General features: G+C 51.0%; 1 protein-coding gene across 3 annotated transcripts in view; it reads right to left on the reverse strand.

Moving 5' to 3' along the window:
• The window catches only part of PTPRB (protein tyrosine phosphatase receptor type B), a 53,188-nt gene that overhangs the window by 14,845 nt on the left and 20,711 nt on the right, over positions 1 to 17,632 (reverse strand). For all 3 annotated transcript variants that reach the window (XM_068167440.1, XM_068167439.1, XM_068167438.1), the window contains exons 12-19: positions 16,570 to 16,833; positions 12,514 to 12,777; positions 10,638 to 10,919; positions 8,853 to 9,131; positions 7,690 to 7,839; positions 3,754 to 3,997; positions 1,554 to 1,660; positions 989 to 1,088 (exon numbers count right to left, since the gene is read on the reverse strand). In XM_068167440.1, the coding sequence (XP_068023541.1) occupies positions 989 to 1,088; positions 1,554 to 1,660; positions 3,754 to 3,997; positions 7,690 to 7,839; positions 8,853 to 9,131; positions 10,638 to 10,919; positions 12,514 to 12,777; positions 16,570 to 16,833 (1,690 nt within the window). The remainder of the gene's footprint in view (positions 1 to 988; positions 1,089 to 1,553; positions 1,661 to 3,753; positions 3,998 to 7,689; positions 7,840 to 8,852; positions 9,132 to 10,637; positions 10,920 to 12,513; positions 12,778 to 16,569; positions 16,834 to 17,632) is intronic.

Consider the following 17,632-nt stretch of genomic DNA (forward strand, 5'->3'; position numbering starts at 1 on the left):
ACTCTCTCTGTATAGAACTTCTTCCTAACATCCAGCCTAAACCTCCCCTGGCACAGCCTGAGACTGTGTCCACTTGTTCTGGTGCTGGCTGCCATAACATAACTGATGTTGGGGAAACAAAAGGAATGTTTCAAAGTGTGTTTTGATTTGTGGCTCTGACCATGAAGAACAGACTGTATGGAGCTGGACATGAGCAGGCAGTGTGAGCTTGCAGCACAGAAAGCAAATCACAACCTGGGCTGCATCCAAAGCAGCATTGCCAACAGACCCAGAGAGGTGATTCTGCCGCTGTGCTCTGCTCTGCTGAGACCTCACCTGGAGTACTGTCTGCAGCTCTGGAGCCCTCAATACAGGAAGGACATGGAGCTGATGGAGCAGGCCCAGAGGAGAGCCATGAAAATGCTCAGGGGGTTGGAGCACCTCTGCTACGAGGACAGGCTGAGGGAGCTGGGGGTGTTCAGCCTGGAGAAGAGGAGGCTCTGGGGAGACCTAATAGCAGCCTGGCAGTACCTGAAGGGGACTACAAGAAGGATGGAGAGAGACTGTTTGCAAAGGCCTGCAGGGACAGGAGCAGGGGCAATGGCTTCAAACTAGAGCAGAGCAGATTTAAATTGGATGTTAGGAACAAGTTCTACACCATGAGGGTGGTGGAACACTGGAACAGGTTGCCCAGGGAGGTGGTTGGGGCTTCACCCCTGGAGATATTCAAGGTGAGGTTTGACAGGGCCCTGGGCAGCCTGATCTTGTTGGGAATGTCCCTGCTGACTGGGGGGAGGTCAGACTGGGTGACCTTCCAACCCTGACAATCCTGTCATTCCAAGATTAGTTCTACAATTAGTGTGTACAGATCCATGGATATTTCTGCTGACTACTTCAGTGCACTCCTCCAGTTTTACAGCTGTGCTTTAAATAAATTAATGTAAGTCCATAAATTAATATCATTTGACCTGACTTCAAGAACAGAGCCTGAGCAAGGGACTCGACTTACCTCACTTTTTGTCTGCAGACAAATAAGGCAGTAACAGCCACTAACATCACAATCAGAAACAAGCCAGCACTCACACCTTCAATAACTCCAAAGAGAGGCTCTAGAAACAAAAGAGGGAGGAAATGCATGAATAACCAAACAACCAATAAACTTTAGGGGATATTATATTACACAGCTAAATAAATGGTTACATGAAAGGCATTGAAACATGTAGTTAAAACCTGGCCCCTGCTTTTCTGTCCATATTTATTTTCCAAACATTTCCTTTCATCCCCAGCTACAGGAAAAGCAAGCACAGCCTCATTCTGTGGGAGTTTGCTTCCCTTGCATTTTGAAGCTTTCTTGGGGACAGCTGCACTGAGCCTTCACCTTTTCCTCTGCCGTCAGCAGCTCCACCAAGCAGCCTTCTGGATTTTCAGACTAAGGCTGGGCAAAGCCATGGCTCCAGCCCTGTTTTGGAGCAGCCTTCAGGCACAACAATCTTGGTTTTGCTGCAGACTTTGCAACTATTTCCAGATACCAGAGTGTTCGGAGGCACAACATATAACCACGTGCTGGAACTAACCTGCCTCCGTCGTGATGGGCAAGGAGAAGAAGGTGTCGGCAAAGAGTGGCTTAGGGAGCTCCTTTGGGTCCTCACTGAAGAGCTGGGTAAAAGCTCTGATGCTGATCCTGAAAAAACAACCCAGTACCATTATGGAGAGAGCTCATCAGATGTTCAGAACCAACAGCAGAAAAGTAAGAACTCATTTGCTCCTTAGAGAGAAGGAAACCTTTCCGCTGACAGGCTCAGAGCCCTGGAGCAGGCTGCCCAGAGAGGTTGTGGAGTCTCCTTCCCTGGAGCCTTTCCAGCCCTGTCTGGATGTGTTCCTGTGTGACCTGTGCTGGGTTCTCTGGTCCTGCTCTGGCAGGGGGTTGGGATGGAAGATCTTCAGAGGTCCCTTCCAACCCCTAACATCCACACATGTGGCACTTGGTGCCATGGTCTAGCAGTCAGGAGGTCTTGGGTGACAGGTTGGACTTGATGATCTTTGAGGTCTTTTCCAACCTTGTTGACTCCACGATTCTATGATCCTGTGACCACAGACAGTTCTTACTGAAGGCAGCAGAGTTAAATAGTACAGCTGGGAGAGCTCAGCCAGTAGAGGTCCTTCACCTCTGAGGTACCCTGGCAGAGGTGACAGATGGGGGTCTGGCTGCTGGCACACACAGCCTGATCATGCCTGAGAGCAGGACCAACAGAGGATGCAGCAAGGAGGGGACTCAGGAATGCTTCTCAGTGGTCACATGTAGCACCTTAAGGAGGTGCTTATAAGAAGGATGGAGAGAGGCTGTTTGCAAAGGCCTGCAGGGACAGGAGCAGGGGCAATGGCTTCAAACTAAGCAGAGCAGATTGAGATTGGATGCTAGGAACAAGTTCTGCACCATGAGGGTGGTGGAACACTGGAACAGGTTGCCCAGGGAGGTGGTTGAGGCTCCTTCCCTGGAGATATTCACAGTGAGGCTGGACAGGGCTCTGGGCAGCCTGAGCTAGTTGAGGATGTCCCTGCTGACTTCAGGGAGGTTGGGCTGGATGACCTTTGGAGATCCCTTCCAGCCTGGACTGTTCTATGATTCTATGCTCGCCCTTCCCATGGCTGAGGCGAGTATAGTAAAGGAGAAATACCACAGTCCTCTTGCTTCTCCTGGAAACTTGGGCATTTCCCTGACTGAACCTCTGCAAAACCTGCCCTAATGAGAGCAGGCTATGGTAGGGCAGCAGTCCCTTGGTGATGAGGTGCTGGAGCCAGGGCAGAGGAGGGCAAGGAAGCTGGGAAGGGCCTGGAGAAGAAATCTGATGAAGAGCAACTGAAGGAGCTGGGGTGGTTAGTTTGGAAAACAGAAGGCTGAGGGGAGACCTCCTGGCTCTCTACAGCTACCTGCAAGGAGGTTGTGGAGAGGTTGGTGCTGGTCTCTTCTCCCAGGTCATTAGTGACAGCACAAGAGGGAATGGCCTCAAGCTGCCCCTGGGGAGGTTCAGACTGGACATTAGGAAAGCTTTCTCGAGGGTAAGAGTGGTGAGGGCTTGGAATGTGCTGCCCAGGGAGGTGGTGGAGTCCCCAAGCCTGGCTGTGTTTGCAGGTGGTTTGGCTGTGGTGCACAGCATTTAGTGCAGAATTGACCATGTAAATCCCACACTAGTGAAGGCCTGGTTCCTATCTGTGGAACAGGGGCATAGATAAAACTTTTATAAATCCACAGCCAAACACAAAGAACACTGTACAACCCAGTTACTCATCTACAGGAGCTTAAGGGAGGCAGACTGAGGGAGTTGGGGCTGTTCAGTCTGGAGAAGAGAAGGCTCCAAGGAGACCTCATTGTGGCCTTCCAGGATCTGCAGGGGGCTACAAGAAAGCTGGGGAGGGACTTTTGAGGGTGTCAGGGAGTGATAGGACTGCGGGGAATGGAGCAAAACTAGAAATGGGTAGATTGAGATTGGATGTTAGGAAGAAGTTGTTCCCCATGAGGGTGGTGAGAGACTGGCACAGGTTGCCCAGGGAGGTGGTGGAAGCCTCATCCCTGGAGGTTTTGAAGGCCAGGCTGGAGGTGGCTGTGAGCAACCTGCTGTAGTGTGAGGTGTCCCTGCCCATGGCAGGGGGGTTGGAACTGGCTGATCCTTGAGGTCCCTTCCAACCCTGACAATTCTATGATTCTAAGTGTATCATGCAGCCAGACAGCACCAGGCCTAACAGTGTGACGGAGCACAGCTCCAACAGGACTCTAACCTGTAAGCAGTCCGAGGCTTTAGAGGTCCATCACAGAATCTTTGCTGCTCTGGATCACAGCGTCCTCCCAGATTGTCCATTTCTCCTCCCAGGTTAATGTCAAAGCTTTTATAGTCCCTGTCAGGGCTCTCAGTACATCTGCTGGCAAAATAGTTTGTCTGGTAGATGCGGACAGAGTCGTTGTGCTTGTACTCCAGGTAGGAAGGCAATGGGTGCTGCTCATCAGGCTTTGGTCCTTCACTACCTACAGCAGAGAAAGGCAGAAGGGTTACACAGCACAGCCAATAATGTGATGCAGCTTACAGGCTCCAGCTGTGGACAGACCTTACTCTTATCCAGCTTTCCAGCATGTTTTGGGAAGCTGCACAGGATCCTTGCTGAATGCAGAGCTACAGTGGTACCTTGTTTCTGCTACCCACCTGGCTCAAAACACAATAGCAGCCAGCAGTGTGCCCAGGGGGCCAAGAAAGCCAAAGGCATCCTGGCTGGCATCAGCAATGCTGTGTCCAGCAGGAGCAGGGAGGGGATTGTCCCCTGGCACTCAGCTCTGGGGAGGCCACACCTTGAGTATTGCATCCAGGTTTGGGCACCTCAGGACAAGAGAGATGTGGAGGTGCTGGAGCCAGGGCAGAGGAGGGCAAGGAAGCTGGGAAGGGCCTGGAAAGAGATCTGATGAAGAGCAACTGAAGGAGCTGGGAAGGGTTAGTGACAGAGGAGGCTGAGGGGAGACCTCCTGGCTTTCTACATGGCTTTCTCAAGGAGCTTTCCAGCCTGCACAAACATGACAGCGCAGACAGTGGAAACATTATCTCTGCCCTTTTATTCATCTTTCCTAAGGGCTGAGGGACAAAGAGAAAAAGAAACTCTCTCAGTGGTCGCAAAAATCTTCAAAAATAAAAGAAGTGTCTTTAAAAGTAACAGAAGCCTTTACAAATCAACTAAGTACTTACAAACAGAAGTCTTTACAAATGAAATAAGTCTTTGAAAGTAAAATGAAAGCCTTTCCAAATGAAATAAGTATTTAAAAATAGTCTTTAAAATGAAGAAGTCTTTAAGAAGAGCCTGGATGAGGCACTCGGTGCCGTGGTTTAGTTGCTGAGATGGTGTTGGGTGATAGGTTGGACTTGGATAGAATAGAATAGAATAGAATAGAATAGAATAGAATAGAATAGAATAGACCAGGTTGGAAGAGACCTTCAAGATCATCATATCCAACCTATCATCCAACACCACCTAATCAACTAACCCATGCAACCATGCACCCTGTCAAGTCTCCTCCTGAACACCTCCAGTGATGGTGACTCCACCACCTCCCCAGGCAGCCCATTCCAATGGGCAATCACTCTCTCTGTAGAGAACTTCCTCCTAACCTCCAGCCTAAACCTCCCCTGGCGCAGCCTGAGACTGTGTCCTCTTGTTCTGGTGCTGCTTGCCTGGGAGAAGAGACCAACCCCTACCTGGCTACAACCTCCCTTCAGGGAGTTGGAGACAGCAAGAAGGTCTCCCCTGAGTCTCCTCTTCTCCAGGCTAAGCAGCCCCAGCTCCCTCAGCCTCTCCTCACAGGGCTGTGTTCCAAACCCCTCCCCAGCTTTGTTGACCTTCTCTGGACTCCTTCCAGCAAGTCAACCTCCTTCCTAAACTGAGGAGCCCAGAACTGGACACAGGACTCAAGGTGTGGCCTAACCAGTGCAGTGTACAGGGGCAGAATGACCTCCCTGCTCCTGCTGGCCACACTCTTCCTGATGCAGGCCAGGATGCCATTGGCCCTCTTGGCTGCCTGGGCACACTGCAGGCTCCTGTTCAGCCTACCATCGACCAGCACCCCCAGGTCCCTCTCTGCCTGGCTGCTCTCAGCCACTCTGACCCCAGCCTGTAGCACTGCATGGGGTTGTTGTGGCCAATGTGCAGAACCTGGCACTTGGATGTGTTCAATCTCCTGCCCTTGGACTCTGCTCATCTGTCCAGCCTGTCCAGGTCCCTCTGCAGAGCCTCTCTACCCTCCAGCAGATCAACTCCTGCCCCCAGCTTGGTGTCGTCAGCAAATTTACTGATGATGGACTCAATGCCCTCATCCAGATCATCAATAAAGATGTTAAAGAGCACAGGGCCCAGCACTGATCCCTGGGGCACACCACTGGTGCTGGCTGCCAGCTGGCTGTGGCACCATTCACCACCACTCTCCGGGCTCAGCCCTCCAGCCAGTTCCTAACCCATCGCAGTGTGCTCCCCTCCAAGCCCAGCCTGGTTAATTCAGTATTCTGTGTACATATCCTGGCATGCCAGTAAATGAAGGCACTTCTGAAAACAAGGTACAGCTGTTGAGCCATCAATCTGTTCTGTCACATCTAGGTCAGCTGCACAGGGAGCTTTACATGCATGCTCCAAGGGCAATTTCTGTTCTGTTTTCACAGTGCTGCCTGCAAAGTCGTTTTCTGCAGTAAACAAACCCCCCCGGGAGATGCTTCCTTTGCACTCTCAGCAAGGCAAACTGAGGCTCTCCAAATGAGTTGCCACCTCGCATTTAAACTGCCTTTTGAGACTTGTGCACACACACCAAGGCAGTTTATTCTGTGTCTGCTGCCAATGGCATCCAACATACGTCTGCCACTGGGGAGATTCTCTGAACATATGTGGTGGGTTGAAAACTGCCCCCCTCCAACACCACTTTGCCAGCCCAGCCCAGCTGGAAGCCAATCATAGAATCAATAAGGTTGGAAAAGACCTCAAAGATCATCAAGTCCAACCTGTCACCCAACACCTCCTGACAACTAAACCATAGCTCCAAGTGCCATGTCCAGTCCCCTCTTGAACACCTCCAGGGATGGTGACTCCACCACCTCCCTGGGCAGCACATCCCAGTGCCCAATCTCTCTGTCTGGGAAGAACCTTCTCCTCACCTCCAGCCTAAACCTCTCCTGGGCACAGCTTGAGACTGTGTCCTCTTGTTCTGGTGCTGCTTGCCTGGGAGAAGAGACCAACCCCCACCTGGCTACAACCTCCCTTCAGGTAGTTGTGGAGAGCAAGAAGGTCTCCCCTGAGCCTCCTCTCCTCCAGGCTAAGCAACCCCAGCTCCCTCAGCCTCTCCTCACAGGGCTGTGCTCCAGACCCCTCCCCAGCTTTTTTGCCCTTCTCTGGACACCTTCCAGCAAGTCAACATCTTTCCTAAACTGAGGAGCCCAGAACTGGACACAGGACTCAAGGTGTGGCCTAAGCAGTGCTGAGTCCAGGGCACAATGACTTCCCTGCTCCTGCTGGCCACACTGTTGCTGATGCAGCTGTATTCACAGGCAAAACTACAGCCCACCATGACTGCAATGGGTATGCACAAAATACACAGTATTTACTATTTATAAACAGCACAGGAACACTCCCTGGCCAAAAACCAGGGGAGATGCTAAGAGCTTCCCACTCCCTGCGCCCCCTTCCTTGTCCCCCTGGACACAAAGGGACAAGAGAAAAGAGCAGAGAGTTATTTTGTTAGGATACTCAGCCAACACAAAGACCACAGCTAAGGTCAAGCAGAAGCAAGTTAGTGTCTCCCAGGGGGAGGAAGCCAAAAGAGTGGAAGATAGCTGACATTACCAGCCTCATCTTTGTTAGCTGCCCAATGGGACTGTTTAGAAGTTACCATTATTGTCCTTTATACACCCAAGAGTGATTTATTTGCATCCTACCACTTTCTGTTCAAGCTCAGTGGAAAGTTTTAAAGGTACAGCCTGGACCTACCATACCATGTATGAGAGTAATGTACCAACTGCTCTGGCTGAGCTCTGAGGTGGTACTGAGGAGACTCAGTTCCTAAATCCCCAGGCTAGGGAGGAGCAGATCTATGAAGAGAGGAGAAGCAGCTCCTTTGCTGTGGAGTAAATAGAGGTGAACCTCCTCATGCAACTCCTATAGGGAATAGGAAGAATGGTGCTAAAGCATGACACTTACCATCAGCCTCTCTCACCACCACAGTGAAGTACTTCACAGCTCCATTGGTATCACTAAACCAGCTGCAGTTAAAAGTGAAGTTGATGGAGGACTTGGTAATCAGCACCTCTTTTTTGTTCACTCTTATGTCTGGAGGTGGCTGGGGGGGACCTGAGTAAGCAGAGGGAAATACAGAACAAGAGAAAGCATTACCTATGCATTTGCTGTGGCTTAGACCCAGTAAGGAAAATGCAATTTATCACAGAATTGTTAGGGTTGAAAGAGACCTCAAGGATTAACCAGTTCCAACCCCCCTGCCATGGGCAGGGACACCTCACACTACAGCAGATTGCTCACTGCCACAGCCAGCCTGGCTACAAACACCTCCAGGCATGAGGCTTCCACCACCTCCCTGGGCAGCCTGTGCCAGGCTCTCACCACCCTCATGGGGAACAACTTCTTCCTAACATCCAATCTCAATCTACCCATTTCTAGTTTTGCTCCATCCCCCCCAGTCCTATCCCTCCCTGACACCCTAAAAGTCCCTCCCCAGCTCTCCTGTAGCCCCCTTCAGATACTGGAAGGCCACAATTAGTAATACATTTGTAATAAAGGTCAGCTGACTGGCCCCAAATCTCTGAATCTATCCCCTTTGCAATCAAGGATCCCAGGATGTTAGGGGTTGGAAGAGACCTCTGGAGATCTTCCAGTCCAACCCCCCTGCCAGAGCAGGAGCATAGAATCCAGCACAGGTCACACAGGAACACATCCAGACAGGGCTGGAAGGGCTACAGAGAAGGAGACTCCATAACCTCTCTGGGCAGCCTGCTCCAGGGCTCTGGGGCCCTCACAGTGAAGAAGCTCCTCCTCATGTTGAGGTGGAACCTCCTGTGCTGGAGTTTATATCCATCACCCTTTGTGCTACCACAGGGTGCAGCTGAGCAGAGCCTGTCCCCTCCCTCCTGACCCCCAGCCCTCAGCTATTGACAGACATTGATCAGATCCCTCTCAGTCTTCTCCTCTCCAGATTAACCACCCCCAGGGCTCTCAGCCTCTCCTCATGAGGCAGTGCTCCAGTCCCTTCATCAGCCTCATAGCCTTGTGGAGTTGAGAACTGCTTTTGCTGCCTGACCACGACAGGCACTGGCTCCCTGCAGCTGGCTGCAGCTCTGCCTCGCACTTACGGTCGATCATGGTGATGGTGCTGTCCTCCACCACCTCGCTGCTCATGTCTGCAGAGTGCACCTTGATGGACACCAGGTAGCGCTTGTGGGGCACTAGGGTCATGATGTTCAGCAGAGATTTGTCTTTGTCTATCCTCTTAGAGAACTCCACTTCACGAGTGTCCATTTTCTTGCACTCCACACTGTAGCCATCGAAGTCAGAGTCCGGAGGAGTCCAGGAACACGCGATGGCTGTAGACGTCTGGGGCCGACAGTGAAGGCTTTGTATCTTGTCTGGCTCTAGAGGATCACAGGATCAGAGGGTGTTAGGGGTTGGAAGGGACCTCTGGAGATTTTCCAGTCCAATCCCCACCCTGCCAGAGCAGGAGCATAGTATCATATCCTCTTTGCAATCCAGGATCCCAGGATGTTAGGGGTTGGACCTCTGGAGATCTTCCAGTCCAACCCCGCTGCCAGAGCAGGAGCATAGAATCCAGCACAGGTCACACAGGAACACATCCAGACAGGGCTGGAAAGGCTCCAGAGAAGGAGACTCCACAACCTCTCTGGGCAGCCTGCTCCAGGGCTCTGGGACCCTGATCTAGTGGAGGATATCCCTGCTGACTGCACAGGGGGTGGACTAGATGACCTTTGGAGGTCACTTCCAACCCAGACCATTCAGTGATTGTATGATTTCCTCTCTCCTGACAGCTAGAGATGGTTTGGATCCACAGATGTGGACAGAAATGCAGGACAGTGGAACACTACACTTCCAGTTTCAAATCTAGTGCAGCAGGGCTCCAGTCACCCTTCCTGTTTGACTGCTAAGAAGCATGTTGATTGTGTCAATGGGCAGCCCATTCCACGAGTGAATGGCCATTGGGATGTGCTGCCCATGGAGGTGGTGGAGTCACCATCCCTGGAGGTATCACAGTATCACAGTACCACAAAGGCTGGAAGAGACCTCAAAGATCATCAAGTCCAACCTGTCACCACAGACTTCATGACTAGAAGAGCCTGGATGAGGCACTTGGTGCCATGGTTTAGTTGCTGAGATGGTGTTGGGTGATAGGTTGGAGTTGATCTCTGAGGTCTTTTCCAACCTGGTTAATTCTGTATTCTGTAATATCCTACTGTCAGAGAAGTTTGGATATTTGGCCCTATTTTTTCCCCTGAAACTGACTGATTCAGGCTCTGCAACCAAAGACTCCCACTCTGAATGTGAAAACTCTAAATCTCTGTCCCTTTTCCATCTTTAAAGGGTTGATCTTGCTTAGACTGTAACTGAATTACAGAATCACAAAACTGTCAGGGTTGGAAGGGACCTCAAGGATCAGCCAGTTCCAATCCCCCTGCACGGGGGGTGGTACAACTAGATCAGGTTGCCCACAGCCACATTCAGCCTGGGTTTAAAAACTTTTAGGGATGAGGCTTCCACCACCTCCCTGGGCAACCTGTGCCAGTCTCTCACCACCCTCATGGGGAACAACTTCTTCCCAATGTCTAATCTAAATCTCCCCTCCTCTAGCTTGGATCCATTTCCCCCAGTCCTATCACTCCCTGACACCCTATAAAGTCCCTCCCCACCTTTCTTGTAGCCCCCTTCAGATACTGGAAGGCCACAGTGAGGTCTCCTTGGAGCCTCCTCTTCTCCAGGCTGCACAACCCCAACTCCCTCAGCCTGGCCTCGTGGTCCTTCAGGAATTTCTTAATGGAAATCACTGACTGCAAAAGAATTAGGTAGGATTTAACAGCCTTGCATCTTCTCCAGCTGAGTGCTGGGGTGCAGTGGGAATTGTGACTTACTTGTTCTCACAGTTGCAGACTGTGACTGACTGTATGTCCTCCAGCTGTCCCCACTGACAGTCCTGACACTGAACTGATAGAGCCTCCCCGGCCGCAGGCCGTAGATGATGCGGACTTTGGATTTGCTGCTGCTGTAGGGGTTGAAGACTGTGAGGGCATCCTTTGGGAGCCACTGCAACTCAAAATCATCATAGTCCGTCCAGTCTGGGGGACCCAGCCAAGTGACTGATAATGAGGTGTTTGCAACATCAGTGAAGGATACAGAGTTAGGAGGGCTGGGTGCTGCATGCAAAGGGGAAATAAAGAGGGGGACAAAAACAAACAAACAGAAGAGATTCTTAATAAGCTTTGAGACAAGACAACATAAAATATGCAGTTCTGCTCTTCAGGCCTCACAAAGTGGTTTATGCTATCCTGGGTATCCAGTAGTCCCTGCTGCTGGTGGTGACTGTGACAGACATTGCATATACTCAAGCCTTTCAAAGTGAAACAGTGCTAACACAAATCACACTCCTCAGGTTTGATACCCCTCAGGATATCCTTTACCTTTACACCTGCAGTGACTCTCACAATAAATCCTCCCTCAGAACAGATCTGTGGCACAGTTGGGAATTAACATGGGGTGGGGGTGGGAGGGGGGTGTGGTACTTTCAGGCTGTGCCTGGAAATATTTTCCACAGATCTTGAACAGGAGGTGGTAGGATGCAAATAAATCACCAGTGGCTGTATAAAGGAAAGCAAGGATAAGTTCTAAACAACCCCACTGGACAGATAATAAACATAAGGCTAGTAAGGTAAGCTAACTTTCTCTCTTTTGGGCTTCCTTGCTCTAGCAGATACTAGCTCTGGCTTCTGCTTGGCTTTGCTGACCTTGGTTGTGCTGTCTGTTGTATCACAGTATCAGTCAGGGTTGGAAGGGACCACAAGGATCATCCAGTTCCAACCCCCCTGCCATGGGCAGGGACACCCCACACTAGATCAGCCTGGCCACAGCCTCAGCCAGCCTGGGCTTAAACACCCCCAGGGATGAGGCCTCAACCACCTCCCTGCACAACCCATTCCAGGGCTTCACCACTCTCATGGGGAAGAACTTCCTCCTCCCCTCCAGCCTGAATCTCCCCACCTCCAGCTTCATTCCATTCCCCCTAGTCCTATCACTACCTGAGATCCTGAGCAGTCCCTCCCCAGCCTTCCTGTAGGCCCCCTTCAGACACTGCAAGGCCACAATGAGGTCACCTTGGAGCCTTCTCTTCTCCAGACTGAACAGCCCCAACTCCTTCAGTCTGTCTTCATAGGAGAGGTGCTCCAGCCCGCTGGCTGAGTACCTAACAAAACAACTCTTGGCTGTGCTCTTTGTTGTGGCTGAGTATCTAAAAAACCAACCCTCTGCTCTTTCTCTTGTCCCTAGTGCACAGGGTGGGTAGGGAGGGGGAGCAGGGAAGGGGAAGCTGTTGGTAGCTCCCCCGGTTTTATCCAGGGGGATTCTCGTGCTGCTTATCAATTGCAAATACCTGTAAATATTGTATATTTTGTATCTATTCATTGCATCTCATTGTAGACTGTAGTTTTGCTTGTAAATACAGCTTCATTTGCTTCCATCTGAGCTGGCCTGGCAATTTTGTTTTTGGGGGGGGATGATTTCCACCCACCACAGACAGCCAAAGAGCACCACTGCTTTTGCTAGCACTCCCAACCTGTGGAACCTTGGCTGTTTCAGTCCTTGGCCTCCTCCAAGCTCAACCTGTTGATGACAACTCTGCTTTCTATGGGCTACATCAAGAACATTGCTAGTCTGGCAATTTAAATACTAGGGGGGGAATTTTCAACCCAACACAGGGGGCCTCAACAAAAAGCCCAAAGCCTTTGTGTCTGTTACCTGTTCTTCCTTCAGCATTGGCTGCATTGGTCAGGTCACCACTGTGAGTCACCACAACCAGAGTGTACTTCCTGCCAGGAACCAGCCCCTGGAAATGCCACTCTCTCAGGTCTTTCCTGTTCCATGTTTCTTTCTGTGTCCCATTTGGGTTGTAGAGATTCAGCTCATAGAAGTCAACATCTCCTGCTGCTGCCCCCCAGGTGAACCACAGGCTGTCCGTCCTGTTTCGGTTGGATGCCTTGAGACCCACAACTGGGGCTGGGACTGAAAAAGAGGGGACAGGAAAAAAACCAGAATACAATTAACCAGGTTGGAACAGACCTTCCAGATCATCCAGTCCAACCTATCACCCAACACCATCTCATCAACTAAACCATGGCACCAAGTGCCTCATCCAGGCTCTTCTGAAACACCTCCAGGGATGGGGACTTCACCACCTCCCTGGGCAGCACATCCCAATGGCCAATCTCTCTTGCTGGGAAGATTAGGAGGACTTTAGGTAGAACATCCTTCAGGGGGAGGAGAGGCAACAAGGTCAAGCAGACCTTACACTTATCCTGCAATCACATCCATCTAGTAAACTAAACAGTCAGCACAGCTGGCCAAAAAGACAGGAAGCCTCAGGAAGTGTAATACCTCAATAGTTTCCTTTCTTATTCCGAGCCACAACTGCCCCCAGCAGAGGCTGGGATGTTTGCAACAGGTAGCTTTACACATGTTCAACAGCTTTTTCCCAGTCAAGTGTCTGGAAACATCCAGCTTTGAGGAAGATGAAGAAAGTGCACTGCTGCCCAGAGGCAGCCTCACAGAGGGGTTACTTAGATGATGCTCTAGGAGAAGGTGTTACAGAGGGGTTACTTAGATGATCCCTCAGGGATCAGTCCTGGGACCTGTCTTGTTCAACATCTTTGTGGGTGCCATGGACAGTGGCATTGAGTGCACCCTCAGCAAGTTTACTGATGACACCAAGCTGTGTGGTGCAGCAGACAGCTGGAGGGAAGGGAGGCCATCCAGAGGGACCTGGACAGGCTGGAGAGGTGGGCACAAGCCAACCTCATGAAGTTCAATAAGAGCAAGGGCAGGGTCCTGCATCTGGGTCGAGGCAATCCCAGGCACAAATCCAGGCTGGGCAGTGACTGGCTGGAAAGTAGCCCTGAGGAGAGAGACTTGGGGGTGCTGGTGGACAAAAAGCTCACCAGGAGCTCTCAGTGTGCACTTGCAGCCCAGAAAGCCAATCAGATCCTGGGCTGCAGCAAGAGAAGTGTGGCCAGCAGGGCAAGGGAGGTGATTCTCCCCCTCTACTCAGCTCTGCTGAGACCCCACCTGGAGTACTGCCTCCAGTTCTGGAGCCCCTATGACAAGAGGGATCTGGAGGTGCTGGAAGGTGTCCAGAGAAGGGTCACGAGGATGATCAGAGGGCTGGAGCACCTCTGCTATGAGAACAGACTGAAGGAGTTGGGGCTGTTCAGTCTGGAGAAGAGAAGGCTCCAAGGTGACCTCATTGAGGCCTTCCAGTATCTGAAGGGGGCTACAGGAAGGCTGGGGAGGGACTGCTCAGGATCTCAGGTAGTGATAGAACTAGGGGGAATGGAATGAGCCTGGAGGTGGGGAGATTCAGGCTGGAGGTGAGGAGGAAGTTCTTCCCCATGAGAGTGGTGAAGCCCTGGAATGGGTTGTCCAGGGAGGTGGTTGAGGCCCTGTCCCTGGAGGTGTTTAAGCCCAGGCTGGCTGAGGCTCTGGCCAGGCTGATCTAGTGTGGGGTGTCCCTGCCCATGGCAGGGGGGTTGGAACTGGATGATCCTTGTGGTCCCTTCCAACCCTGAATGAAACTATGAAACTATGAAACTATGATGCTCTAGGAGGAAGGTTACTTAGATGATGCTCTAGGAGGAAGGTTTCACAGAGCGGTTACTTAGATGATGCCTCTAGGAGGAAGGTTTCACAGAGGGGTTACTCAGATGATGCTCTAGGAGAAGGTGTTACAGAGGGGTTACTTAGATGATGCCTCTAAGAGGAAGGTTTCACAGAGGGGTTACTTAGATGATGCCTCTAGGAGGAAGGTTTCACTCTGTCAGGGCTGCTAGAGCTGCTTAGGAAACTCTGCTTCTCATGTGTGCCTGAACAAACACAGAGCTGCAGCCAGAGCTCCCTGTGGGAAATCAGTTTTGTTTTGCTGGTAGCTTGCCTACCTCTCTATCCCTATGCACTTTGCCTTGCTGTCTTTTCTGCTCATGGCCTAACATTACTTTAAGGATGGGAGACAGCCGTTTTCCCCTAAGCCTGAAGCAGCCTACACTGGGAAGTCCTTCACCTGACCTGAGCACCCAGAAACTATTTTAAAGGTCTTTGCTTCGTTTTTCCCCTTGCAAGCACATCATTTGGAATTTACCTTCTAATGCTGTGCCAGTTGTAGGCTGATGCCTAGGAAAATTCTCCACAGCTTGAGTAGACAAATGGTAGAATGTGAATAAATTACCACTGGATGTAAAAGGGAAAATAATGATAAAGTCTAAATAATCCCCTTGGTCTGATCATAGAATCAATAAGGTTGGAAGAGACCTCAGAGATCATCAAGTCCAACCTGTCACCCAACACCTCCTGACAACTAAACCATGGCTCCAAGTGCCACATCCAATCCCCTCTTGAACACCTCCAGGGATGGTGACTCCACCACCTCCCTGGGCAGCACATCCCAATGGCTAACAACTCTCTCTGGGAAGAACTTTCTCCTCACCTTGAGTCTAAGTTAGTTGTATAAAGCAACTCTCTCTCTTTTCAGCTTTTTCACTCTAGCAGATCCCAGCTGGGGCTTCTGCTGGCTTGCTGACCTTGGCTGTGTTCTTGTTGTGGCTAAGTCCTAATAAGCTACTTTCTGCTCTTCACTCTCTCTTTTCCCTTGTCTAGGGAGTGGGGAAGGGAGCAGGGAGGGGGAAGCTGTTGGTAACCCCCTGGTTTTGTTCAGGGGGGTTCTTGTGTTGTTTATAAATTGCACATACATGTAAATACTGCAGATTTTGTACCTATCCATTGCATTCCATATTTCTGGATTGTAGTTCTGCTTGTAAATGTAGCTCCATTTGCTTCCCAGCTGAGCTGCTCTGCCAGTTTTGTTCTGGTGGTGGAAGCCTCATCCCTGGAGGGTTTTAAGGCCAGGCTGGATGTGGCTCTGGGCAACCTGCTGTAGTGTGAGGTGTCCCTGCTCATGGCAGAGGGCTGGAACAAGATGATCCTTGAGGTGCCTTCCAACCCTGACAGTTCTGTGATTCTCCATATCAGCTGGGGGTTCATTTTTAACCCATCACAAATGCTTATCACATCTAAGAGCCCACTGTGCTATAATGATCTAGAAAGCAGGCCCATGGAGAAGGACTTCGTGGGCAGCAAGTTATCCATAGGACAGCAATGTGCCCTTTTGGCTGATAGGGCAAGTGGGGTGCATCAAGACAAATGCCTGTGTCAGGTCTTGGGAGGCTCTTCTCCCCCTCTACGCTGGTGAGACCACACCTGGAGTACTGTGTCCAGCTTTGGGCTCCCCAGATCAAGAGAGACAGGGATCCACTTGAAAGAGTCCAACAGAGAGCTACAAGGATGACTGGGGGACTTGAACATCTCTTTTATGAACTAAAACTGTGAGCTGGGGCTTTGTAGTGCTGAAAGGGGACTTGATTAACAACTGTAATGTCTGAGGGGTGGCTTTCAGGATGAAGAGGATGGTCTTGTTTTGGTGGTGCCCACTGATAGGACCAGGAACAATGTGTACAAGCTGCAACATGGGAGGTTTCACCTCAAGAGGAGAAACTACTGTAAGGGTGACAGAGCACTGGAATAGGCTGAGCAGAGAGGTTGTGGAGTCTCCTCTGGAGACTCAAAACCTGTCCAGATGCGTTCGTGGGTAACCTGGCCAGGTCAGGTGGGGTTGGACTTGATGATCTCTGGAAGTTCCTTCCAAACCCTAACGTTCTGTTATTCTATTAGCTGCTCTAATCTAGCATGAGCATCAGACCCAGCCTGGCTCACTGGGGCTCCCCCCAGACTGGAGACAGATGGTTTTCTTACCTGTCCTTCCGAAGACAGAGGACTCATTGGTGAGGTCTCCGCTGTGGGTGACGATCACCATCCGGTACATCCTGCCCTGCCGCAGGTTCTGGAACGAGCACTGCTGCAGGTGCTGCTCTCCTGAAATCCTGTCATGGAGGGACTTGTCTGGGTTGTACAGGAAGATGTCATAGGAGTCCAGCTCCCCTGGAGAGGTGGTCCAGCTGAAGGACAGTCGGTCAGTGGTGTTCTCTGTGACCTTCAGGTTCGTGACAGCTGCTGGAACTGGAAAGGATAAACACAAGAGTAAATATTGGGCTCAGACTGGGCAGGAGAAAACCTTTCTTCAGGGCAAGAGTGGTCAGGGATTGGAATGTGCTGCCCAGGGAGGTGGTGGAGTCCCCAAGGCTGGTTGTGTTTGCAGGTGGTTTGGCTGTGGTGCTTGGAGCTGTGGTTTAGGGGTGAGCCTTGCAGAGCAGGGCTCTGGGTTGGCCTTGGTGATCCTGAGGCTCTCTTCCAGCCTGAATGTTTCTATGTTTCCATCCAAGAGTGTAAGCCACCAAGCTGAACATTTCAATGAAGCCACAAGGAGCTAAGTAATGTTAACAGCAACTTCTAGAAGCAAGGGGAAAGCAATTCTGGAGGTGCCACTGAGTCTCTCCAGTACAAGGTTTGCATTACCCGGCAGCCCTCATTCTCCAGCCTGTGCTCAGACAGAACTGTCCAGTAGTCTCTGCAAGAAGCTTCAACTGAGTAAAGACTGCAAGGCTTGGCTCTGAGTTTAGAGTTTTCACATCCTGTACTAAGACTGTGAATTAAAAATCTGATGGCAAAAAAGCCCTTCAGGTAGCTTCATAACCTGGTTTGGGGAATTCATATTCTTATTATGAACCACGTGCTAACAGATTTCAGATTCACACCCCAAGCACAGAGCAGGAAAAATGAGACACTTGAGTGGGCCCAGGAAAGGGCAACAAGGCTGGGGAGGGGTCTGGAGCACAGCCCTGTGAGGAGAGGCTGAGGGAGCTGGGCTTGCTTAGCCTGGAGGAGAGGAGGCTCAGGGGAGACCTTCTTGCTCTCTCCA

Source organism: Melanerpes formicivorus, unplaced genomic scaffold (assembly GCF_026170545.1).
Source record: "Melanerpes formicivorus ecotype bairdi unplaced genomic scaffold, bMelFor1.0.p_v2 SCAF_117, whole genome shotgun sequence".
In the NCBI taxonomy this organism is placed as follows: domain Eukaryota; kingdom Metazoa; phylum Chordata; class Aves; order Piciformes; family Picidae; genus Melanerpes; species Melanerpes formicivorus.